The sequence below is a fragment of the Solea senegalensis genome, linkage group LG15 (genome assembly GCF_019176455.1).
Source record: "Solea senegalensis isolate Sse05_10M linkage group LG15, IFAPA_SoseM_1, whole genome shotgun sequence".
Lineage (NCBI taxonomy): Eukaryota > Metazoa > Chordata > Actinopteri > Pleuronectiformes > Soleidae > Solea > Solea senegalensis.
In genome coordinates, this window is record NC_058035.1 from 11,698,791 (window position 1) to 11,724,402 (window position 25,612).

General features: G+C 40.4%; 1 protein-coding gene across 1 annotated transcript in view; it reads right to left on the reverse strand.

Annotated features, from left to right (window-relative positions):
* sema4ga (sema domain, immunoglobulin domain (Ig), transmembrane domain (TM) and short cytoplasmic domain, (semaphorin) 4Ga) overlaps nt 1-24,522 on the reverse strand; it is a 28,669-nt gene extending 4,147 nt beyond the window's left edge. The window contains exons 1-12 of the mRNA XM_044046463.1: nt 24,356-24,522; nt 17,538-17,796; nt 9,206-9,354; nt 7,544-7,606; nt 7,351-7,449; nt 7,168-7,261; nt 6,968-7,081; nt 5,523-5,677; nt 3,736-3,911; nt 2,618-2,762; nt 1,440-1,662; nt 26-141 (exon numbers count right to left, since the gene is read on the reverse strand). Of these exons, the coding sequence (XP_043902398.1) occupies nt 26-141; nt 1,440-1,662; nt 2,618-2,762; nt 3,736-3,911; nt 5,523-5,677; nt 6,968-7,081; nt 7,168-7,261; nt 7,351-7,449; nt 7,544-7,606; nt 9,206-9,354; nt 17,538-17,667 (1,464 nt within the window). The 5' untranslated portion in view covers nt 17,668-17,796; nt 24,356-24,522. The remainder of the gene's footprint in view (nt 1-25; nt 142-1,439; nt 1,663-2,617; nt 2,763-3,735; nt 3,912-5,522; nt 5,678-6,967; nt 7,082-7,167; nt 7,262-7,350; nt 7,450-7,543; nt 7,607-9,205; nt 9,355-17,537; nt 17,797-24,355) is intronic.
* Between the last annotated feature and the right edge of the window lie 1,090 nt (nt 24,523-25,612).

Below are 25,612 nucleotides of genomic sequence, written 5' to 3' on the forward strand. Positions count from 1 at the left end.
TACAAGTTAGAGTCCAACACACTACCTGTTCTACAGATATCAGTAGATTGTTAACAGGCTGTGGTTCCTCGAATAGTTGGAGCTCCTCGATAATGTGCAGTTGACCTTTGACTTCTACGGCCTTGTGCAACCATCCTTCATCTGTGCGACACAGGAAAAGAAGGAGAAACATGGTTGGTCATTCTTTAAGCAGGCCATTTTATTCTCTCTCTTTTTAGTTTACGCAGCTGTGTTTTTGAATCTCGTGTCACCTGTCCACATTCCAGCTCTGCATACAGGAAGTGAGGCAAGAGGAAAGGAGGAAGTACAACTGCAGCATTGCGCTGGTAAAGCAAGATGGCTAGAACAGGTTGGGGTATGTTTGAAAACAACAAAACTGGGGATGGAAAGTCTCCTGGATGTTCAGCGGTTTGACAGAATTAATGTTTGTTATGAATGGTTAACTATCACTTAGGTATAAGTGAAGTCAAATCCAGTCACTTTTTATATATAGCCCAACATCACAAACACAGTTTTGCTTTTACATTCTGTAGAGTAATGTCCAGTAATCATGCAGTGTTTTAATAATTCCTCAGAATTTGTTCATAAAACAAGATAATTTACAAGACGTCTGAATAAGCCAGGATTATTTACATTGCCTCAAGGATTGTTGTATTTATTTATTCTTTTTTGACTTTAATGTGTAGTATTTATTTATTTATATATATTTTTTTTCTTTAGTATTACCTACGCCTTTTGAGTTTGGTCTCGCTTAGTTTGTATGCAGGTGGGACATGGGAGGGATTTGGAGCCATGTTTGTGTATTTTCTGTGCTGTGTATGTCTTAAAATGGAAAATTGAAAATACAATACTCCACCCCCCCAAAAAAAAGTACCAAGAAGGTTCAAGAGGTTCAAAGATGTGCTCTTTCTCCTGCAAACAGCAACATTTCAACACAAGAAACAAATGTTGGAATAATGTTGTGGATTTGAAGGAAGCAAATACCAACAGAATGACAGTCTGCTATTTTTGATCAAGTCTCTGCTTCTGATTTTCATATTAGAAAGTAGAGCTAATTAGAATAATTGGGACAATCTTTTTGGGCAAACTTTTAATAGCTATTAAATAATTAAACAGCCGATTATAACTTATTGTTGTAATTTGTGTTCTCAGAAACGGCCAATAAGTGAACCATCCAAATGTATCACGTTTCTATAAAATACATATATACAGTGCAGACTCAAAAGGCAGTAGAGAGAGACAGGCTAAGTTAAGCTGGGTCTTCTCATGGAACTGCTTTATTTTTTTTAGATGGAGGAAAACAGATAAGTGGACAAACCCAACACACAACGGTCGAAATAAAATCAATATAATGGAAAAAGTAATTGATAGGAAACAGTAACAAGGCTCTAGGACGACACGGTACATACATCATATGGATGATATAGATTCATACACACCAGTGCCCATGTATAACACATGGTTCGCTTGTCCATCCACGCCTTGGATCGTGTGCACGGCCATGTGCGTGTAGTGCGTGGTCCTCCTGAACAAGAGGGGGCGCCTGTCTGACGGCTGGACCTGCTGAAACATCAGAGGATGTCTTCTGACGAAGTTCAGCATGTCATCGGGCAGCGAGGTGGAATCATTTATGGCCCTGGCCCTCAGAGCGTCAGTCATGCACTGTAAAAAAAAAAGAAAGAAGAAGAAGCCAGAGACAGAGAGAGGGAGAGAGAGAGAGAGAGAGAGAGAGCGAGAGAGAGCAATGAAGGCACGATGTGAGCTGCGGGAAATAAAAGAGACACTTTTGGCTCATTCGTTATTTAAGTGTCTTTAAATAGATACGGTATTAGAAGGGATAGAGTCGGGCGTGAAGCTTAGTGCGATGGTCTGCAGACAAAATTAGAGATCAAGAAGAAAGTGCCTGTGGAAGAGTATGTGTGTATGTGTGTGGGGAAAAGTGACCTGCCGATTCAAACATGTGGACGCCTCAGCTCTTTCTGTCCCTGACTAAGGGAACAACTTCCCTTCTCTCTTTGTGCCAAATGACTCAAACCAGCTCCTCTAAGAGGCTTTCACGCTCCCGCATTAAAATCTTCGACTGCTTCTACTTTTTCAGTTTTTCAGTTAATAGCAAAGTTTAAATTAAGTCCTACAAAGTGCTGAAGTGATACTACAGCGGATAATGTTTGTAGTGCCATGGACCCGAATGCCACACAAAGCCACCGTCACCAAAGCCATGGGCTGGAGTTAATAATCATGGAAATGGGTTTCAGTGACATAAGCTGTTTTTTTGAGCTTCTTTCCTCCATCTTTTTCCCTGCTTCCCCACTTCATACGTTCAGATTGCCAACTACACTCTTTAAAATTGGATTAACTGATTCAGTTCAACAGATTTGAGGGTCCACATTCACAGCAACAATCTGCAATGAAGCAGGAGTTTGGTAAGATAAGATGTGTTGCACGGCCACATATTGATCACCTATACTGTATGTGACAGAAATCCTGTACAAGAAATCCGATCTGAGTCACTTCAGCCTGGTAATGTGAATGTACTCTTTTACTCTGGATCAGTTCCATCTGTCGTGGCTTTCTGGTATGAAGAGCAGAGAGAGAGAGAGAGGGTGTGAGTGTTTACCGTCCCAGGTCGTGGGTCAGGGATCTTTCCAGTGTATTCCTTCCAGTTGGAGCCTGAATCCTGGTTCTCCATGTAGGGTCCTTGAAAAGCCTCTTGGACTTCAGACAGAGAGAACCGACACACAGCAGACGCCTTCACGTTTTTCCTTTGGACATCGACACAGGCACAATGAGAAAGACCAGAGACACACGCCGCCCACAATAACATCAGTAAACCCAGAGTTGCCATAGAGACAGCAGTAGAAGTACAGCAGATCGGTGGTGGCTCACCTAGCTGCGACTTCAGAAAGAGACAAATGGGAGGAACAAACACGGGAGGGGTGGGGAGTTTGTAAGAAGCTGATTACTACAGACAGGATCCAGACGTTTAGTGAGAGCTTAGGTGACAAGAGGATGGAGCTTAAGAGGAGAAAGAGATGCTGTTGTTTACACTTTTACTGATACGGGAGGTAGATCGTTAGATATGTAAGGTTGAGATACTATTGGTATTTGATGTGAAAAAGTGGTATCAAGCTTTCTCTAATTCAAGCCCAACATTTTATTCTTCTTGAACTGGCAGTTGATGGGCGTCTGTTATTGTGGAGTAGCGAATACTTTCATAAACGCCAGCCATAGTGACATTTTAAAGGCGTCAGGCTGCACAATTGTAAATCCTAAGCAGGGTAGAGACTTCAGTGTGACGCAGTATTGTGTGGGGAAACTACTTTCACCTTGTGCAACATGAAAATCAGACCCATTTGTTTAGTAGCTGTTAAATAAATGTTTGCTGAATCAAGTCTAACTTGCTGTTTCCATGGCAACCGCAGGTATGGTCAAACCAACCAGGGCTGAAAAACAACTTTGAGATTCAAGCCCACCGAAATTGACGTAAATTATATAAATATTCAGTCTTCCTCTGAGCAGTTGGCTTCTTTATGTTTAAATTACTATTCTCCCCACAGTTTGGATTAATAAAAAAAGATTCTCCCTTTGTCTCGCCCGCCTCTCTCTCATCTCACCCCTTCTTGTTCGTCTCAGTGTATCGATTGCTCCCATCACTGTCCCACTGTTTTTTGCATTTGCATCCTTAAAGAAACCCTTCGGGCAGAGTATCAAGACAACATGAAAATTCCCTCTCACCACTCCAGGCCGAAGATGCCGTAGAAGAATGTGTCCTGTGGTGTTTGCCCAGGCGTGACGAACACGCTCCGCAGCACGTTGAAGTGAAAGTCGTACTCCGGCAGGGAACACATCAGTCTGGTCTTAAGGAAGGACGTCCACCGCTTCTGGAGAGTTAGGCGGCCTCCTCTGTCGCCCTGAGGGAAGAGAGGCGGGGGGGAGCAGAGAAACAGGGCTCATATTAGTTGATATGTTCATATCAACTAAGATATGTTCAAGACTCCCTACAGTAACCAGTGTTTACACCTGCCCGAAACAGGCGAGCAGGTGTAGAACCAACCATTACATTATCCTTTGAAGAGGTGGAAATTATGACCTTCACTTGCAGGGTTTTATTATTTTCTTCCAATTGGGATAAATATCTTTCTACTTTTCTGCTTGATCAGCCTGAAATCAATTGCAAAAGAAGCTTGAATCTTAGAGCGCTGGTCTCACTGCATGTTTTTAAATGAACTCTGTGAAGAATAAGTTTACAGAGTCACGTAAATGTGGCTGTAGGTGTTTTGAATTCAGAGTGCCCAGTTTGATCGCTGGATGCTGACAATTTTATAGTTTATATGTTGACATTTTATCACACAGCAATTTCTTTCTTTGTTTAGATTGACATTAATAAACAGCGTGTGAATGTGTACGATAAATACTCTGCCGTGTGACTGTGTAAGTGAATTTGTTGAATGGTGAAACTGTAGATTAAAGCACTTTTACATAAATACATACAATTTGACAGATGACAGATGACAAAACCCCCAAAAACCTATACATCGTACTTATGACTAGCACTTCATAGTTTGGCTTACTTGAAGCTCTTACTTAGTTCTAGCTCTTATTTGTACCCAAATGTTTAAATGCACTTATTGTAAGTCGCTTTACATGTCATTTAGCGTCTGCTAATGACATCTTATGTTGCCTGTAAATGTTACTGTAATTTGCTGTTTTGTCCGACTGTAACCGTGTTAAATGTACTGCTGCGTGATCATTTAATCTCAACATGGTGTTCCTGGGTGAAACAACATCCCCCGCTGACATAGGAGCATGAGCTATGTGTTTGTCCTCAGTAAGTAGATAGCACTCACTGTGGAGTAAAGTTTCTCACAGGTGGCGACAATCACACTCAGACACAGACACATCTCAACACCCACTCGGCGTCCTAAAAAAAGCCCTGACAGGTTTACAACGGAGAAGCTCCACTCACATCTACAATTCATCTGAAACCCCAGCAAATCCTCTTTTTTGTTTTCATCATCTCCTTTGATTTGAATGTGCTCAGTCAGTGGCAAATTGAAAATGTCAAACTTACTGAAACACGGCATTTTGACGAGGATGGAGACAAAAAATAAATAAATGTTGCCAAACTTTCAGTGAGAGGAACTTGTGAGATTGTTTTATTTTTTAGACGCCACAAGAGACAACAACAAGGTTATTACACTGTGCAGGTGAATCTGTTTGTTCACTGCTGCGTCCTCGGCAACAGGGAATGTAAATCATTCATATTTTAGGCATCAGAGAAGATGCTAAACAGTCAAGTATTGCCCCTGCAGTCAGTTATCGCTCTCACTCTGAGGCACTCCGACTCTGTGCCTCATTCATCAGCTACACAGTGTGCTCCTGGGGCCTTGTTACAAATGAAGGCTCCATGTAGCCGCTCATCTATTACAGCAGCCTCTCCTATCAGCAGCCATGACTTCCCTTACAGTAGCCTCATGATGTATAGCTGCACTACCAGTTACCAAACAATCTCGTGCTCTCACCTTACAAACGCGAGCCACTCGTGCCACTCTGCTGTGGCTGTAGGTGGTCGTTTGCTCCGGGCTCCGTTCGGTGAAGAAGAAGTAGATCTTATCGTCGTCGCCAATGCTGCTGCTCAAACTTTCCCTCACAAGTGCAGATCCCACAAAGTCTGCCTCTGTGTGTTGGAGAAAAAGATGCAATAAGTCGTACGGTGGTTCTGCAGTGATCCACAGAAAGTGTTAACATTCATGGAATAGCACTTTACAAAAACCTTTATAATTGGTCCAGTACATCAAATGGTCAGTGGCTGTGTCCTGGCTACAATGTAATCCTAAGGGACGACTATAAAATTCTACTATGCCCACTAAATATCATTGTTTTCCCCATTAAATGGCTCAAATTGTTATTGTAAGTCTGACAACGTTACTGAAGCAGAAGCAACAGTGTTGTTGCAGGAAGTAGTTCAGAGATTGTCCACCATTAGTGACACTTCATTGTGTAGTGTCTGAGTTATTGTCCACGGTCACATGACATCCACCAATTTCAGGCATCAACACTCTGGACAAAATATGAATTCCCCTCCAAAGCTTCACATCCTTGCTGCAGCTACTTTATAATACTGTCACTCCACTCCGACCCGCTTCTGATCCACAAAGGGTTAATCATGAACTGGATGGGCGTTTTTCTTACATTGACCAGCACCCATAGATTTTTAGTAGCCAGTTTTCTTTTTTTTTTCCAAAGGTTAAGTCATATTTCAAGTTACAGCAGCTCAAGTAGAGCTTTGACTCACTCAGCTCCCCGTGCCTCATTATCATCTTTCTCTACCTGTCACTCATGCAGACTCACAGACACACACACTGACAATAGACACATCTACACAGTGAAGCGAAATATGAACTCGAATGGTCGCAGGAGATGCACTTTTTTTTGTCGTATTTTTCACTGTCAGCAAAGGATTGGATCTCCTGGGACAGATGTGAATACCAGGTCTGAATGAGGCCATGACAGGGATTATAGTAGCTGTCCTGAACAAAAAAAAGACATTAATAAAACAGTCTAATGGCTGTAAAAGAGTGCAGATACAGACAGAAGTTTCAGTCTTTCTCTAAGCAGCTGCCTTCTTATACTACGAGTGTGCACAGGTGGAGAAAACAAAAAAGTAAGAGGAGAAGATGTTTACATGCTTCACTAATCATATTTGGAGGAATGTGTTAATGAGACTGTCTGAAGCTCGGCTCGCACCTCTGGAATCACAGACTGGGTCTGAAAAAACAGGATTATCTATGCATGAAAAACTAAGCTTTAAGAGAAAGTGGAGCAATCAGTAGCTGCTTTTGAAAAGCAGTAAAAATATTCATTATTGATCCACTGAAACTGCTTGGGCAACCTCAGCAGAATACTGTGGATGATTAACCTGGGGTTTGGTGGACAGAAGCGTCCACTTCTTGAACATTTAACTCACCATTGAGCCAGCGTGTTGGTGCATCTTCTGTCTTCAGCGTAGGAGCCGGAGAGTTGCGGCGAATATCCGGAAAACTCCTGAACTCATACTGGGATGCCGAATACATCTGCTGGTCTGGAGGTGAAAACAATCTGTCTAGTAATTCGGTTTTTAATTCAGTGAAACTCTAGGAATGATTAGCAGCTGGTGAAGGGTCTTACCGATGATGAGGGCAGTGTAGCCTGTTGTTGGGCCATAGGGACATTTGTCTTTGCCCTCCTCAGGCGGAGACGACATCACAAACCTCTTCTCATTCTATACGAACACAAACACTTGGGTGATTAGGAAGACATTTAGATCATAACAGCACCAGATGGACTGTGATCTGTCGAGCACGGACATACTATATATGCACAGAGCGGTTTGAAGGCGTAGGTCCCACACACGTAGAGATGAGTCGAGTTGAACCTCTGAAGGAAGCGGATGTGATTGAAACACTCGGTCTGGAAGAGGAAGTGAATATTAATCCACAGAGAAGCAATCACACACAAAAAAGATGAAACAAAAGAACAGAAGGAGAAATAACTAAATGACTACCTCATTGTCTTTTCCCTTAAGTAGACACTGCTGTTTTTGTTCAGGAGAGGCCTCCCACTCCATCTACAACACATCATATAACATGCAGTGAGACAGAAAGACAGCCGCAGGGTTTCATATCACTGACTTGCACACGTTCAAGATGAAGACAACAGATCTGGCTGCCGAGAAAAGGAGCATAATGTCTTCTTTTTCTGCTTTAATAGTTCATACATTAGGAGTTTTGACATTACACCATCATTCTGAAGTTCCTGAGCAGCGGTACGCGTCTTTCACGCTTAAGCAACAAAGTCAACCAAGTTGACATCGCACACTTTATTTCCAGCAGGATGTGGAGGAGTGGTTTGCGAGGGAGTGCTGCAGTACGTACACGCACACATATCCACACACACACACAGCACAAACGTACGGTGACACACGTCAATGCTGTGTCAACATAATTAGTATTAACAGCCTAATGTCAAGTTGTCAGCAAGTAAAAAACACAGCAGCACGAACAGGTGAAAGAGTTTCCAGCTTCTCGTACTTAAGGGAACATAACGCTCTATATCGACGTAATCACAGCAAAGCATCTTACAGTAAACTAGAAAGAAATGGAAATAGCTCTCAACTGAGCATTAATGAGCATATCCCTCTAGATTTCACATGTGGTTGGTTTTGTGACGGATGTTACTGGTGAGAAAACTGTATTAGTTACTGAGGAAGGAAACAGTTGCTGCACAACCTCTATATTTCCTCAGTGAAGTCAATCAGGAAGTAAGAATAGATTCAGTTGTGCAAAGAATTTGAATTTTATTGATTTAAAACATATTCTTGTTTCTTGTCACTAGTTTTAAGGTCATCTTTAATAACACATGATGTCAATTTTGTAAATTCTGCCTCCATTTGGAAGAAAATAGAGAGTGAAGGACAGCACATATGCGTGAACACCAGGATTAAATTAACAACAACAGTCCTGCTCTCAGGATTATGTTATTAGCTGACGTAACCACATCAGTGCCATGTTCCCCCGGCACACAGTGCTGCCACTTATGATGTAAAAATACTACACAGTGACGGAAATGATGAGTGATCAATAATTCAACGGCCATGAGAATTACCAGTGATTAGTTTTCGATGTGAAGAAAATAGTGAAGAAATACAACGTGAAGGATGACACTGTCTAAAAGGAAGAGTGCTTGTATAATCATGAGCCGTGGCACGGGGGGCATTTTTTTGCAAATGTGCCGAGCAGAAGAGACAGTTTAAGCTGTGACCTTTAAATACAAAACATCCTGGAGTTTGCAAAAATGCCACAGATGTCAGAGAAATGTGCATAAAATGATGAATTACATAAATAAGGCAAATGTTGCCAATGTTAAGTTTCATGTGTTTCAGTGGCTGGATGATATTAATATGAACTCTGTTTAAAGAAGATACAATAGTCTTTTTCATTAATATGTATGTTTATGCAGCAAAACACTCCTGTGGTGTAACTGTGAGCTGTTGTGCAAAAGTTATTTAACACAGTTAGAGGGGGTTGTTTTGCCTTAAAAAATAAACAAACAAACAAACAAATAAATAAATAAATAAATAAATCCCCACATTGTAGAATGCAAATAAGGCCATGGTAGAGTTAACGACATGGTGGCTGCGGTGCACAACACGGAAACAAACACTCACAGTGAGAGCAGAGTCGGCTGAGATGTCAGAGGCATCGAGACGGTATACAACTCCCCGGGCACCGACATAGAGATGCTCACTGTCAGCCTCCAGCAGCATGGTGCTGTAGTTCACGGCAGAGGACTGGAAACGCCTGCAGCCCTGGAGACCTGAGGAGAGGAGAGGAATTGGTTTTCAAGGTCCCATCCTCATTAATAATTCACCCAAAGAAAGAAAGAAAAACACAATTTAACACGGACCACAATCGATAAAATTAAGTCTCAGAAGAAAAAACGCCCCCCAAACAGCACAGACATTACTTAAAGAGATCAGATTGACCATCATTCAAATAACAGGAATATTCAACACGCAGTCAAGCCTCTCTAAGAGTCTGTGTTTAACACAAACGCACACAGTCTTTCAGACCTCTGTATTAGCCACCATGTTTGCAGAACTACACATAAAGTATCAAGAGGGTATGTGCAATTATTGGGACAAAAAAGATTAAGGTGTGCTCTGTGTTTGTTGGTGGCAATTGCCCCATGTACAGCAGGAGGAGGAGGAGGACGAGGACGTGAGGAGAAGAGAGGAGATTGTTTGGGAATAAAAGTGACCTTTTGTAACCGTCTGACAACATGTGTCCTTCAAAAATGGCTCCAAATGTCCTGGGGTAAAAAAAATTTAAAAAGAAATTAACAAGCAGCGCTGCAATAAAAGACTGGCGAAACTTTTTGATAGGAAAAAAAAACAGTCACAAACAACCGAGTTTAACCGTCCCTTCACTGCTGAGCGTCTTTTCAGTGGCATATGTGAGAATTGGACTATACAAGGCTCCGCTGAAAAGGACTGATTCACATTTGTATGGCTGAACACGTTACCAACGGAGCCTTCTCTCTGCAGAAACACTGTACACTGCAGCTATTGATCACGGTCTTTCTCTGTGGGAACACTTTCATTTGTCCTCTGTAATACTACTTAGTGCTAAGTGCACGTCCACATACATGCAACGTCCTGTTAAGTGAATATTTGGACGGACGGATGGATAGATGTACACCGCCGCATGGAATTTGCACAAAGTTATTACCATTAGAGGTGTGGCATCAAAACGCAGAAGAGTGAAGAGCGAACACTTCTTGAATCAAACATGACAGCATGAGAATAAAAGGAGAAATATAAATCTATTCATCTTCATGATGGATTTCTCGCGGTATGATTGTCAAACATCAATGCAAATTGGCACAACGTCCTTGCTCTTTGATTCTGAGGAGTCGGCTTCAAAAAATCTGAGCTTCTGCTTTTTTTAGACGGCCTGGGAAGAGGGGCTTTTATCGAACTCCATTGTACTGCAGCTGCACAGAGAATCTCTTCAGGCAGCTTCACAGCTCTGTTTAGTTCCCGGCAACAAATTCAATGTTGAGCAAATTTTAAGATTTGATTCACATAGGCGTCTACTAATTAAGCCTGGACTTGAGGAATCAATTACTGAGCCGATGATTGAAGGTTACATGTCATCTACTTTGATGATGAATGACTTGTTAGTTAGAGTGCCGCCGCTAACGCTGCGAAACATCTAATCAACTTTGTTTTTAAAGATTTTCCACTTCTAAAGTATATGAACAACCACAGAAGTATGACAGAAGAGGAAAAAGAAGAACGTGTCTCTGTCGCGCTTGTGTAATATACACAAAAACCTCTGTTTAGCTTCTTCACGTGTTTGAAAGGACAGGATACTAATGAGGGGTCACATGTACAAACACTCGTTCTGTGAAGTACACGCACACAGGGTGCGTGCACACGCGGTTAAGGAGTTATGTCATTTATAAACACACAATCAAATGTGCCTAAATAAACACACACACGTCCTCACGCACGCACAGACAATAAAAATACTGCAGCTAAAAATAACACAAAAGTTGTAACTGTATGTGTAAAAATACCGTGATCTTCTTGAGTGGAGTTTTCACAGCAATTAAGACACACAAACTTCACCAATTTGGCACAAAACAAACATTCAGCAGCTCTAAACACAAGAGCGTCCGACTTCCGTCATCCTCTGCCAAACCCACTCCCCCCGAAGACTGCATGCATCTCAAGTAAGCCGTTATTAAGATTCTTATCAGCTGCTGCAAAACACAATCCACTCTGCTCACTCCGGCAGCAGCAGCAGCAGTCAGTTCTCATCGCAGGCGGCTTCTAGGTGATCAGGTGTCTACTTTTCCTACTTAATTCACAGCTGCAGGAAGCAGGGGTTTACCTGTACGGGATTGTCGGAACAATACCCTTTCCCTACGTGATGCGAGTGTTTCATTGTGGGTGAAGTCAAAGCATTATAGCGGACACAATGCCCAAGTTTCCTCGCTGTAATCCGAGTATTAGGACACACAATACCTATTGTGTGTGAGGGGCCCTGACAGCCAGAGTCAGGTAATATAAAACAACTTTGCTAATGGAATGACACAGCCGAGGGAGATTTGTCTGGGTGATATTAAACAATCTCACGAAAAGCATTTTAGCCTCAGTTTACCAGATTGTGCGTCAAAAGGCACATTGGTGTTTTCTGCGGGAGAAGAATAAAGAAAAAGAGGCAGTGAGAGGAAACGTGGAGGGACATTGGCTCATCAGCATAGTACACAGTGTTCAGGGAATAAGCACACACAGACACACACACACACACGTGTGCTTATTCTACACTTGAGGCGTTGGACTGTGATGTGACGGAAGTCTAACGTGTACGTTTACACTCCAGCGCCTGACCAGTGTGTACAGTTTAGATGTTCTGAAGAACAAAGGAGCCGACTGAATAAATAAACACAGTGAAGTCATCTGACTATTGCTTGTTTTCTAGTGTGATAGATTTTTCAGAACCGTTTTAACACATAAAATGAAACAAACTAGGGCTGAACGATGAGAACTTAATTTTTGTCCTCAAATGACTTAAAATTTAAAATCTGATGCTACACAACAACTAATAATACACGAAAGTCAATATTTTTGGCTAATCCTTGACATATCCAAGACTGATTTGAAAAAGAAAAAGCTCCCAAACATTTGTTATATGGAAAATACATACATAATACATATTTTTAATACAGTAAATAACAGAGACATCAAGTAATCTGGCCTTTAAAGGGTTAGAATCCTCACAATGATTGAATGTTTGGTAGTTTTGAGCAGGGCTCAAGTTGTTTAAGAGATTTATGTAGAAAAAAGCAAAAAAGAATACTAATCTGCAATGTTTTATAACAGCTTCTGGAAATGGACATTTTTGTCCTCTAATGACTTAAGAGTATAGTTAAAAAAAATTGGAATTCCACAATTTGTCAAGAGACGTTCTTACAAATAAAAACACTGACACAGACAAAATGACAGCCAGATCAAAGGGTAAAAGTTGCCCAAATGGACAACACTGTCTATAATGAAGCCTTCAAATCTAATTGAAATCTATCTAATTAATTTTCTACCAGATTTGCAAAAAAGTCACTGCAATATAGACTTAAAACATGATGGAGCATTATCAAAAGAGATACAAGAGCTGGGACTATTTGTTTTTGTCGTGATTTGACTGTATTTTGATACTTGGTGCTGATTCAGTACTCCACAAATATTATGATGAGTCATATTTCCAAAATCAATGCAACAGTGTACATCAACAGTGTTTTATGTTTAAGTTAACTGCTATATTTAGCTGCCAAAGATAATAATAATTATAAATACTATCAGGCCAAGTAGAAAATACAGTGTTGTGTCTTCGTTTGGCCTGGTTCACACTGCATGGATCACGGCTGTGTTTTCATTTCAGCTCCCATGTTCACAAATGAGAGTGTTTACTCTGCATGGGTGAGGCACACATCTATTTTTGAGCTCAGGCGTCTTGCCTATTTATTGAAGATTTTCACGAATTTTTCCCAGCAAAAATAGACAGAGAGAGGATTTGTTGATCATGATATTGACATTCTACCAGCATGATTACGTAAATCAAACACCTCTTGTCGTAGTTTCAGTGTCTCGGCTGAATCTGAAATACATGAGAAAGATACATATTATATTTGAAAAACTAGTTTAGCAACTGTGCAGATTCTCTCCCTCTCTCTCTGGGTAAATAAAAACCACGTGATGATCTCTGTCAGAGATAAATCATAAAATAAAGTCTCAATCACACTGGTGGTGTGGGGAGACGAGTGAGACGCAGCGTGAGTGAAACTCAGAACACACAGATGCACGTTAGACACGAGCAAGACAACTGAACATTTTATAATGACTGCACTATGGGTTAATGTGCAACGTGTGGTAGTTGTTGTGTGTTCTCTGTACGCATGTGTGTGTGGACATTTGTATTTTCTGTCCAAGACACATTTCCTTTAGGACAATAAAGTGCATATTATCTTATCTTAAGACTCAGAACAGCCACAACACACGCACGGCACCCAGCCAGTGTGAACCTGGCATCAAGTGTTCACTGACCGAGTGCGGTGAGAATAATACTATTCTAATAATAATAATAGAATAAACACAGACTATTAGAGCAGGACACAGCACAAATGTGAAAACTAAGACATTTCTCAAATTAAAAAATCTTGAATTAAATGTGCAGCTGGTACTTTCAATCCATTTTTATCCATTTCTGTTCATTAATCTAGTAGAAATATCACAAGAAAATAAACCCCCACAATAAATCCTGATTTGAGATACTATCAAAATACCTACTCTACATTCTGTATACAGAAAACTGCAGCTTTTGCAATTTGCTTGCAAAGTGCATTGTGATTTCTATTTGAAAGCGGTTAACTGCTCAATCCTGGACAGAAAATGTTGAAAAATGTCGATCAGTGTTTGTCAAACCTGGAAATGATGATGGTCTTGAATGTCGAACGAAAATGATTCACTTTTAATGATTTCTTTGTTATGTGGAGCAAAGAAACCAGAGAATATTCACATTTCAGAAGCTGAAACAATCAGAAAGCTTCAAACCTACTAATCGAATATCAAGATAGTTGACGATCAATTTAGTGATCGATTAATAATCGTACCTGCTCTACCTGCTACTTTTCAAACAGGAAGGCTACATTCACAATTAAATTACCGTCGACAAGTGAGAACACAGCGGGAGAAACTCCAGACAGAACACAGAGTGAGTGAATGGACGAGTGTCATCACCTCACCTTGATCCCCTGGATATTCTCCTGCTGTTGTGAACACATTTCGTTCACTTTTGTTCACAAAAAAATCAACTCTCAGTTCATTACCCAGAGTCCAAATGTCTGAAAACGACTTCTGTTTTGGCTGCTCATGAGCCAGAATTCGTTATATAAATAACCTTTCTGACTTTCCTCCCTTGGTTCTTTTCACCTTGGGTAGAAGTGAGGAGAGAGCAACAGATGTGCTTCAGTGCATGCATTTACCAAATCAATAGCCCAGCCAGGTGAGGGGGCCTTTAGGTTGCTAAGGAACACAGCGATTAAAGGCATTAGTGATACATTTGCACATTGAAAAATCTGCAAATACGCAAAACTGAAGAGACAACGCAGCATGAAGTCATCGGGGAAAATACGAGCGAGAGAGAACGAGAGAAAGACAAAGCCAGAGTACAAAACTAAGCAATGTGGACAGGAGATATATGGGAGAGGAGGAAGAGGAGGGAGAGTGATGAGGTGGCAGATGAGGAGATGAGTGTAGGAGGACCTGTAGGTTGCAGACTTGAGCAGAAACTGATGATATACAGGAAACTGCATGAGATAAAGGTATTAGGAAAGGCTCAGAGCCGGTGAGGAGTATTGTGAAAGGAGAGATGGGTAATGATGAGTGTGAGAAGAAGAGGAGGAGAGGAGGAGAATGGGGATATTGTCCCACAAATAGATTGCATTAGCAGATTTGGCTGCAGGTCAAACCTGAGAAAATGTATTTCAAACGTCTCTGTGTTAAGTCCCGGATCAGGTAACAGTGAGAGAGACACACACTTGGCGACACATCCACAAAAGAAAAATACTGTATATAACTATCTTGAGCCATACTATGACAGTTGTCATGGTTACAGTGCTTTTCACAAGACCCTACAATGGTCTCAGTCTCCCTGGATGCTCCAAGAGTATAAGCACTCCTCCTCCTCTGTCTGCGTGACCTCCGGCTACATCCCATCACTCACACAAGGTAAATGAATAAAAATCCGAAAAGAAATCATAGTTTACAGGAGGGGCAGGTGAGGATCAACAGAGGGAGGCAAATGTGTGTGTGCACATCGGTGCAAATAAGACGAGGAGCGATAAGGGTGTGCGGGGGAAAAGAGAAAAGAGCTGTGTCAGGACAGAGTGAGGGATTAAGGGAGACATAAGAGAGGAAGGAAATAAAGCGCGCTGAAAACGAGATCAAGACAGAAGACAGTGACTGTAATATAACAGAGTTTCTTTGCAACGGGAGACGTTCAGCTGTGTATTTTACAAAACATGCAAAAGCACTGCATCAATATTTGAAGTTCACTTCGTCGTGAGGTATTTTGCCGCGACGGGGTTCAGCATTTAAGAGTTGAATCAGAGCCAGAATCAGAGTATTTCAATAATCCCCCGAGAGGAAAATTGGAAGTTGGCGTTTCAGTTGCTCCGTGAAGAATAGAATTTAGACAAAGACTAAGAGAAAATAAAATGTAAACTTAAATAATGTAAGCAAAAAGATTGGTACAATGCTTGGGCCACAATTAGATTTTGTTGTTGTTCTCAATCAGCAAAAGTATGTATGTATTAAAATAACATTTTTCAGTTAAAAAAAAAGGCTTCTAAAGGCTAAATTGTCAAGTATATAGTGTAAAAAAAAACACTCCCTTTCATCGGAGCCTTGATGTGAACGGTTGGTAAAACCTTTGTTTGTCCTACTATTTCAAGTCAAAATGGCTGCTGTGAAAAACGCCTATTACTCCAAGTTTATTCAAGTGTATTCATGTTTAAACATGCTGTAGGAGGACCTGTGCAGGGTGAACCCAGCCTTTCGCCCTATGTCTCCTCCCACGAGGTGAATAAATGAATGAATGTTGCATGAATGAACTCATCGCGAGCTTGCTAACATACGGCATAAGACCAACCTTCAATCACACCGTGACGTTCAAAATGCCAAAGATCACGGAATCTGACATAAAATCATTACTTTGCATCAGAAAGGCCAACAGCTACGCTAGTGGGGGCCTAAGACTTTTGCACAGTGCAGCAAATAAACATAAACATCACAAGCTACACAGTACGTATACAAACCAAATTCGTAAAGCGACTGTTAAATGTAATTGTGCAGACACGTGTACCAGCTAAAGATATTAATGTTATTGTGCAGTTTAGTGTGATTATAATTATACAGAACAGGAGCAGCTGGTACTTTCTTATCGCAAGAAATGATGAGGTGGTGAGTGGGGCTGCAAGGATGAATCGATTTTTCGATTAAAACTGTTTTCAGAAATGATTACTTTGTTCAAGTAAAATAATAAAGAAAATCTTAAAAATATAATAATCAAAAGAAGCTCTCTGGTTTGTTTTAGCTTCTTATCTGTGAATATTTTCTGGTTACTTTGCTTAATACTAATTACATCACAACATTTTTCTAGTTGATTAATCGAGAAATTAATTGACAGATTAAAAATAATTGTTAGTTGCAGCCGTATCAATGAGTCTGACGCCAGTCTAGCTCAATAAAAGATATTTAAAGATTCAATACATACATTTCTGCATTAAAATGCATTAACAAGTTGAATGTGATATATCTCCTTGGCTAGTGTACTTATGTACATTAGCCAAAATGATTCCAACACTCTTAAAATGCAGAAAAATCTGTATTTCTATTCAATATAAGTGACTAGAGTGTAAGCCCCATATGAAATGTCAAAGTGAAGTGGTAACCAAACGAAACAAGAAGATGTGTTTCCATCATGGTTTTGGCTCCATTTGGTACAGTCCGGTACAGTATGGAATGGTAAAACCCCCGTATCAGGCTTTGTGTTTCAACTGAGAACAAGTACCTCTACTTGGTTGAAGAAACTGGGCCAGGAAGAAACACCAATCACAAGGGAGTGATGTTTTTCTGTCACCCAATCAGCTGACGGTCATAACATTTTAATCTGGTACCCCAAGAGAAGGGTAGTAGCTGGTTATTTTTGGTACTATTCCTCATGGAAACCGCAAAAAAAATACATGCACTGTACCGAACTGGACCATTTCACTTGATGGAAACACGGCTAAAGACAACAAGGCCCATCGTCCCACACAAGAGAGACAGAAAATACATATTGTGCTTTTAAATCACAAAGATAGATGACATTCTTAACATGTGATAGAGGGTGTGTTGTACCAGGAACTGTCTTTGTGTGTTTCGTGCGCATGCTTACCACTGCTAAACACGGTGATGCGTGGAGTCACATCCAGGTCCTGTGGTGTTTTGAATGGGTAGCCGGCTGCCACACACACGCAGCAGCTTAGCAGCACGAGTCGCAGCACTGGGGACTGGGCTCCCTGCATCTCTGTCGAGCGTGTGTATACACAACATGCAAACACACTCGCACGTAAACCTACAAACGCACGGGCACACCCCGCGTGGCCGCACAAACAGGCAGACGGTCTCCTTCACCGTGCATGGACTGAAGAAACCTGAAGAGATAAAACACAAACATATGAAAGAGTTAAGTGTTTGTCAGCATGAAAAGCAAAAAACACAGAAACACTGCGACTGAAAACAACATAAAGTCAGAGGAGACGTTGACAGAGAAGGGAAGCTGGTGGAGTTCAGACACGGTAAATAAGCTGATGTGCAGGACTTTTTTTAGCGTGGATGACAACAAAGATATGACAGATACAGCAAGTATTCACTCAATAAAATATTGGATGCTACTTGTGGATCAATGGAGCCGCGTGAGACTGAAGTGTCTCGCAGTTTTTTGCAGCTTGTGATGTGTGTGTGTGTTTGTGTGCATATGTGAACAACAGCTGCCTCGTCTACAGACGACTGAAAATATCATTAACCAAACAACGTCTGTCAAACAGAGAAGTGTGTTGATATGGCGCTCAAGTGTTTGCGTGTGCTCTTAACACTTGAGGATTAAACTGCTAAGTGGAGATATCCAGATCGATAAGGTGTGAGGTCGTTTAAAGCAGCAGCACAACCTGAGACACAGTTTCCAGGAGAGGAAATGACTGTGTGATATGATAATTACTTTTGTGCCTGTGTGTGTGTGTTTGTGAGTAAGAGAGTAAGTAAATGTGGTCGAGGGCCCATTTTTTTTAAAACGTCTTCAGCCAGAAACAAAAACCCACCTTTGCTGCCTTAAACTAACAATTTCAAGAATTACTGCTTCTTCTTTGAGTCTAACATATGCAAGTGGTTATTTTACGGACATTTACACAGAATATATTTCAAGAATTAACAATTTCAAGAATTACTGCTTCTTCTTTGAGTCTAACATATGCAAGTGGTTATTTTACGGACATTTACACAGAATATATTTGCAAAGTTATAAAATGCACACATAAAATGGTTCTTTTCATAGGAAAGGTTCTGGCCCCCTTCCCTAGCCCCTCACCCTGATATTACCCATCACAACTAAATGCCTAACCCTTGACCCTCCCCATACCCTAACCCTAAAACCAGGTCTTAACTCATAAAGAGCAGTTTCAAAAACCCACTTTCCCCACAATGTCCTCACTAAGATATACTGTACATACAGTACAAGTACACACATAAACGGACACAAATTTCCTTTGTAGGGGTGGAGTGGCTCAGTGGTTAAGACCGTTACCCTGTGTGCGAAAGACATCATGGTCGCAATGGTCCCAAGTTCGACTCCACCCCTGGCTGATTGTACTCAATTCCTGTATTCAATTTTTGGATAAATGACATGTAATGTAATGTTAACAGTCACACACTTTAGCAGCAATTTCCATGAAACAAAGCATGCCTCTAGAACACTGAAGCTGCCTGAAAATCCAAGCATTCCATTGACTACGGACACACACACACCACAAATCAATTAACACACAGAGACAGAAAGACATGGATGTAATAAAGAAGAGCAGAAAAGCCATTAGCACAAACGTGTGTGACTGCACTGTTACAGAAAAGTCCCAGCAGCGCCTTCAGGGTGGACACCATGACAACAGCTGGCTTGAGTGCAGCAGCATCATGTTTCGGTCAAAATGCTGCAGCATGAAGGTGTGTGGATGAGAGAGAAACTCCACCAGCTGTGATTTTAACACTGGGTACTAACAGTAAAGACGACTATAATGTGATGATATTGCATTTCACCGCTCACTAGTATTATGTAACTGGACGGCTGGTATTAAATCTTCCTGTGGTCTCACACATTTCAGCAGATAGTTCCTCACGAAACACAATCAGCAGAAAGACTGCAACTAGCGATTCTTTTCCCTAAGGATTCATCTCTAGATTATTTTCTTGATTCATTGAGGGCTTGTTTCGTCTGTGAAATTTCAGAAAATGTTGATCGGTGTTCACCAAACGTGGAAATGTCAATTATTCATTTTTAATGATTTCTGTGTTACATGGAGCGGAAAAAAAGCAGAAAATATTCACACTTAACAAGCTGAAAAATCAGAAAGCTTTTTTTATTAACGAAAAAAGAACCTCAAACTGATTAATTGATGATCAAAAAAAAGTTGCTGTAAACGTTTAATAATTGAACATTTCTGTCTGTTCGGTAAAACATCACACTGAACTTGGGATGGGACGATACCACTTTTTCGTGTCCGATACCAATACCGATATTAAAAACCCAAGTGCCTACTGATATTGATATTAGTCCGATACAGTCATTATAGACCATTTATTAGGGTTCGAGCACAAGGTGCCTTAGAACCCTACTGAAATTCAAAAACAGCACATTTGTGCCGAGTCATTTCAAAAACACATAATTCTCCAACTGTGTAACAAACATTGTTCTCCTCCAAAGAAGAAATGATCAGCCCTAAACATGATGACTCAGCTATAATGCCTGATTTTTATTTACATTTTAACAGTCTGTGCATCGTGAAGCATGCGATATATAGAAATTTGTGGATTGTATCGTACCGATACTAACCTATACCGATACCCATCCCTACACTGAACACTCGGGATGAGCTAATTCAATGCTCAGTATCAGTATCAATCTGTAACAAGTCAAAATTACTGGTAAAGGACAGAAGTAAAATCCTATACCACCCGTAAACTCTGAAAATAACACAAATGCTTCACTAACCACTTGCACCGCCGCTGTGACCAGAACGACACACTGCAGTAGTGACGTCAGAGTTCGGATCCTCTACCGCCCTCTTCGGGAAGGACCGTTGACGGCGTATATGCATTTTCATTATCAAAGTTCGTGATTGTGATAATAAATACGATTGTTAAATCTTGCTGAACGTCCAGGTTTATCTGTAAACTTTTAATGGGCTCTTTTTGGTGTTTTCATTCGTGGTAGTGCTGCTTATTAGGAAGCGGTTTTGCTGTGCGACTCTTTTGCCTCATTCTGTGTGCAATTATGTTGTCTATTGTTTTCAGTCAAAAAGAGGCATCATGATTTCCATCTGAATTTACTCCAGGTTTTCATGTTGTGAGATAACTGTTTCTTTTCGGATAAGATTAGACTATTTGTTGCACAGTTGAAGCATTATGTCCTCTAAATGTTCTTTAAATGTTCTTTAAATGTTCTTTAAATGCTGGTTATAGACAGTAAAAGCAACTGTCTTGTTTGAACTTGTAAACAATGTAAGAAATCTTTTTTATGTTAAACATTTGATGGTTCCCTGTGTTGTTTTTTTTTGTAATTTTTTTCTCAAGATAACTTAGTGCTGTCAATTTAGTAGCTCCACTGCCTTACCGTGACATGAATGTAAAAAAAGACAAAGTTGAGCCAATTAAAATATTCACAGTAATATATCTCTGCAAATGGACGTGATGATAAAACATTGTTAACAAAAAAAGGATAAGCTATAAATAAGGTTACATTACTGAGCTCCTTAAATGCAGTTGTTTGGGGAATATTACACGTTTTATAGGTTGGTATACGGGTAAATTATATCCAAATCATGAACACGAAGTCACTCAAATGGACTGTCTCGGTCCAAATCTGTCAGCCACGGCAATGCAGTCTCATTCAGATGTAAATGTTTCATGACAATATGACAGAAGAAAAGCAGCGAGCAAAGACACAAAATAGTGTCAGAAAGTCCAGCGGTGCAGAGCAAAGAGACAGTAATTGCTGCATTTCCAATTCTCTCTCATCTATAATCCATTAGCCGTGACTAGCTCAGAGACCATGACACTTTAAATGCAGGGGCTTTCAACAGTTAATTGGCCATTGAGCACAGCAGTCAAAACTAAGAAAACACCGAAGAGAGAGAAGCTGGAAATAAAATGAGGCGTGCCCACAGGAAATCAGAGCGACTCCAGCACTCTCGGCCAGACCTTTCTAATCTCTGCTCCCTCTGATTTTTACTGCCAGCTCCCGGTCCCATGACATTCATTCAAGGAAATGGATTTTATCAGGCAATTCTAAAGTGTCTGTCTATAAACCTGCCTGAATGGACGAGAGCAGTGCACTGTGGTGACAGCTCCATCAACAAACAACTTCTGTCTCATAAAAGGACTCAAAAAAGTGTGAGCTGTGCCTCGACTGACTGCTTTAAAACACTCGCGTTTCACTGACACACAAAAGGGGGGAAAAAAAAAACAAACTGAACTCTATTTGTTCCCATTACAGTACTACACTTTGTGTACTCAATTGAATAACACTGGGCTAAACTGACCATTCACACACACAACAATGAATCACACACCCAACTGTGCGCATTCAGTGTTGTTTACAATGATTTTACAGCTTATTTGGGGTTAATTGTGAGGATCCTTTGGCTATAAGGGCCAGTCCGTCCAAACATTGGTTGCTTTAGAGGAGGCAGAAAGACGTCTAGATAATCAAAAGGCACTTGCATATGAGGAAAAGGGAAGCTTTTCACATTTTTTACAGAAAATATCGACAAACAAAACCCTCTCAACTGTTTGGCTTCACAATGTGTCCTTAGAGAGAGAAATTCTCCCTTCACACAAATCTAAGAGAAAAACAGGGATAACAGAAATCTCACATAGGACATAAAGAAAAGAATCTTTATGATCCAGTCTGAGTCTGTATTTTATCATCTCACAGTAAAATACATAGAGGTTAAGAGCAATAAATATCAAACAAAACCAAAAATAAGATAAATTGAATTAAGTATCTCAATATCACATCATCCATGCAGTATCCCAACAGGATAAACAGTCTCCAGCCTACACTCTCCAGTTTAAATGGACTGTAGTTGTAGAGAGTGGGGAACAAATACAGAGATAAAACATAGTCTTTTCATAGATATTATCTCAGAGCTTCTATTTTAGAAGGATGTGCCAAATCACAACGAGAGGCTGCAGCACAATGGCAGTCAGCAGTGACATTGACAGACATTTTTTAAACTGAGAATGAGCTTAAAACCAGTTAAACCAACCCTTTGACAGACGGGGTGTGACAGGAAAGAGACCATCAATGACTCTTTATACATAACAATAACATACTTCTGTTGAGCGAAATGACCACATGTTTGCATGCCTTGGATGCGTTTCATTCCACTTATCACACCACAGTCATGCATTTTTCAAGACAGGGTAAGTGGCTTCAATTGATTAGTATACATTTCCCTGCGATTTGATGATTTCATCAGCGTCATGAGACAGCAGGACGGCTGATTACGTCTTGTTAACAGCATTCTGAGCATCATCAGTGTGTGTTTACAGCCTATTCACTGTAATCACAGCCGCTCTTATGGCGTTTCTACATACAGTATGAGTTACACAGGCATGTACTGTATATCATAATGATTACAATAACAATAGTGTGTACACTGGGTGTGCTTTACATTCAGCACTTCTCAAATGGGAGTCAGTGGCACACTCACAGGGGGATATATATTATTTCAGGGTATGATGGAAGTTAAATGAATTTTCATTGTGCAATCTAAAACAGCATCACTTACTCTCTATTCAGAGAATTTATAGTTAAACTATTGCAGAGGAAAAACCTCAGGGGTTGTAGAGATTCCTTGGCTGAGGGAATAATTGAGAGCCTCGAGTCTAGTGTGAAGGAGTTTAAAAGCTCACACGCTAAATTTGTAATGCGAGACATAAATTAGCCACATTTTTAAAGCTATATAGATCCATAACATAGCTGTTACTGACAATAGTTACTACTGTTCTTCTGAGTAAGACATAAGTCACATGATGGTGTTGCTAATAGCACATTAGATCTAAATATCTGGTTACGTGATACAGAGCATAGTCAGATTATGACTCACATCTACTGCTGTGTAAAAGGATGTTGCAATTATTTTATCTGGTTAACAACAGGATTAGAGCTGCTCAATTACTAAATTAATCCTAACATATTTTGATAGTGATTTTATGTTCTTAAACGTGAATGTGTTCTGGGTTTCTTTGCTATAGGGCTGCAACTAACAATTATTTATTTTCATAATAGATTAATCTGTTGATTATTTTCTCGATGAATCGGATACTTTGGTCTGTAAAATTTCAGAAAATATTGAAAAATGTGGATCAGTGTTTTCCCAAACGTGGAAATGTGGATATATGGAGCAAAGAAACCAGAATATATTCAAATTTAACACTCAAACCGATTATTCGATGATCAAAATAGTTGATGATTAATTTACTAATCGATTAATAATTTAAATTAAGGAGGAAGACATTGGCTGTTTACACACTTTCCTACATTTTATGGAAGAATCTAAATGATTGATCGAGAAGAATATGGAATTAACTGATAAAGGAGATAATCATTAGTTGAACTTTTGTGCATCACCTAATATCGAAAAGTGTGTTGTCATTTCAACAAATTTCGCTTCCTTTTTTGTCAAAATTATTAAATAAAATTGGTAGCGGAAAAGAAGCACTGTTCAGGAATCAGTTCAATATCTCAATATCAGTAGCATATCGTAAATGCCTAATCGATATCCAGCAATAGCTGCAGTCCTGATCAGGCAGGACACTGCTGTATTCTCCATTGTAGTGCAGTGAAGGACCTTGAACGCACCACGGGAGACACATAAATACACACAAAGAGGAAAAAGTGACTTTTTTAAATGTCAGCTGATAGCGCTCGTTGTCTCTTACCTGAGTCAAAGTCCACAGAGGTGAAAACACGTACGTTTCCTTGAGCTCCGGATTCACATACACCCTCTTTTAAAAAACCGGACAACTACACACTCCGCGACAGCAACAGCAGCGGCAGCTCAGTGACTGTGACACGGAGCTTCTCTCCACTCCTGTGCCGTCACACAGGTGGTGGTGTCCCGCCCTCCCACGACGCTGCCTGGCTCACCCCTCCTCCTCCTCCTCCTTCTCCTCCTTCTCCTACTTGTTCTTTGTCTGCTCCTTCTTTTCCGTCTTGCTTCGAACAGAGAGGCAGTTCTGTCTCTTTGTTATTTCACGGTGAGTCGGTTCCTCTTTTCCCTCTTCAGGTGAATCATCAAGAGCTTCTGTTTGTGGGAGAAAAGGTGAACAAACCAAACGCAACCTGTCCTCCCAGCGCTGTACGCCTGCATTCTACTGACACCTACCGTCCGAAGTGGGAATTACACGTGACAATGAATCAGTTTATGGACAGATTAACTGTAAAATATCACTTCTGGGTTTTTTTAAATTTAAATTCTGTTCACGTATTATGGAAAGCGATTAGAGCCACACATGATGGTAACTTTGTTGGAAACAAACAAGCCAGAATTCTGAGAAAATGTCAGAAATGTGAGTTTAATCTAAAATTAGAATTCTGACTTAATCAGAATCCTGCTAGAATTCTGACTTTAATTCATGTCTTTTTTTCTCAGAAGTTTGACTTTAATCTTCTGTATTGAATGGATGAAGGAATGATTGAGAAATGATTATACTGTATTGTCATTGGTGAAAACAAATCTACACAGAAGTGTAGATTTCTGTAGCTGCAGAGATACATTACACTCTGTTCATGTTTGGCAGGTTAAAGACTATTTAGCATTGCAGGAATTATTTCTTCTCAGGCTAAGAAAAGCAAGCGTGAACTCCTGCCAGTTTGAAAAAACAACCACTTTTGAGGATAAAGAGGATTTTTTTCCCCTCCAGTTTCAAGTTATGAGGAGAGAAGAGGGAGAACAAGAAGAAGAGAATCCCAGTCTTTGAAGATCATGTTTGTGTTTAAGTTCATGCTCCAGTGAATTCACTTCTCAAATGATTCTTCTAATTCTTACACGATTGTACAGTAAATATTAGATACCATTGCAGTCAGTACATTTTTACATTTCTATACAATTTCCTCTGAACACTGATTTTGCCCTCTCTCATCCTGCACGGTGTTGCACCTCATATATTCACGCCCTACTTGCTCGCCATAACATA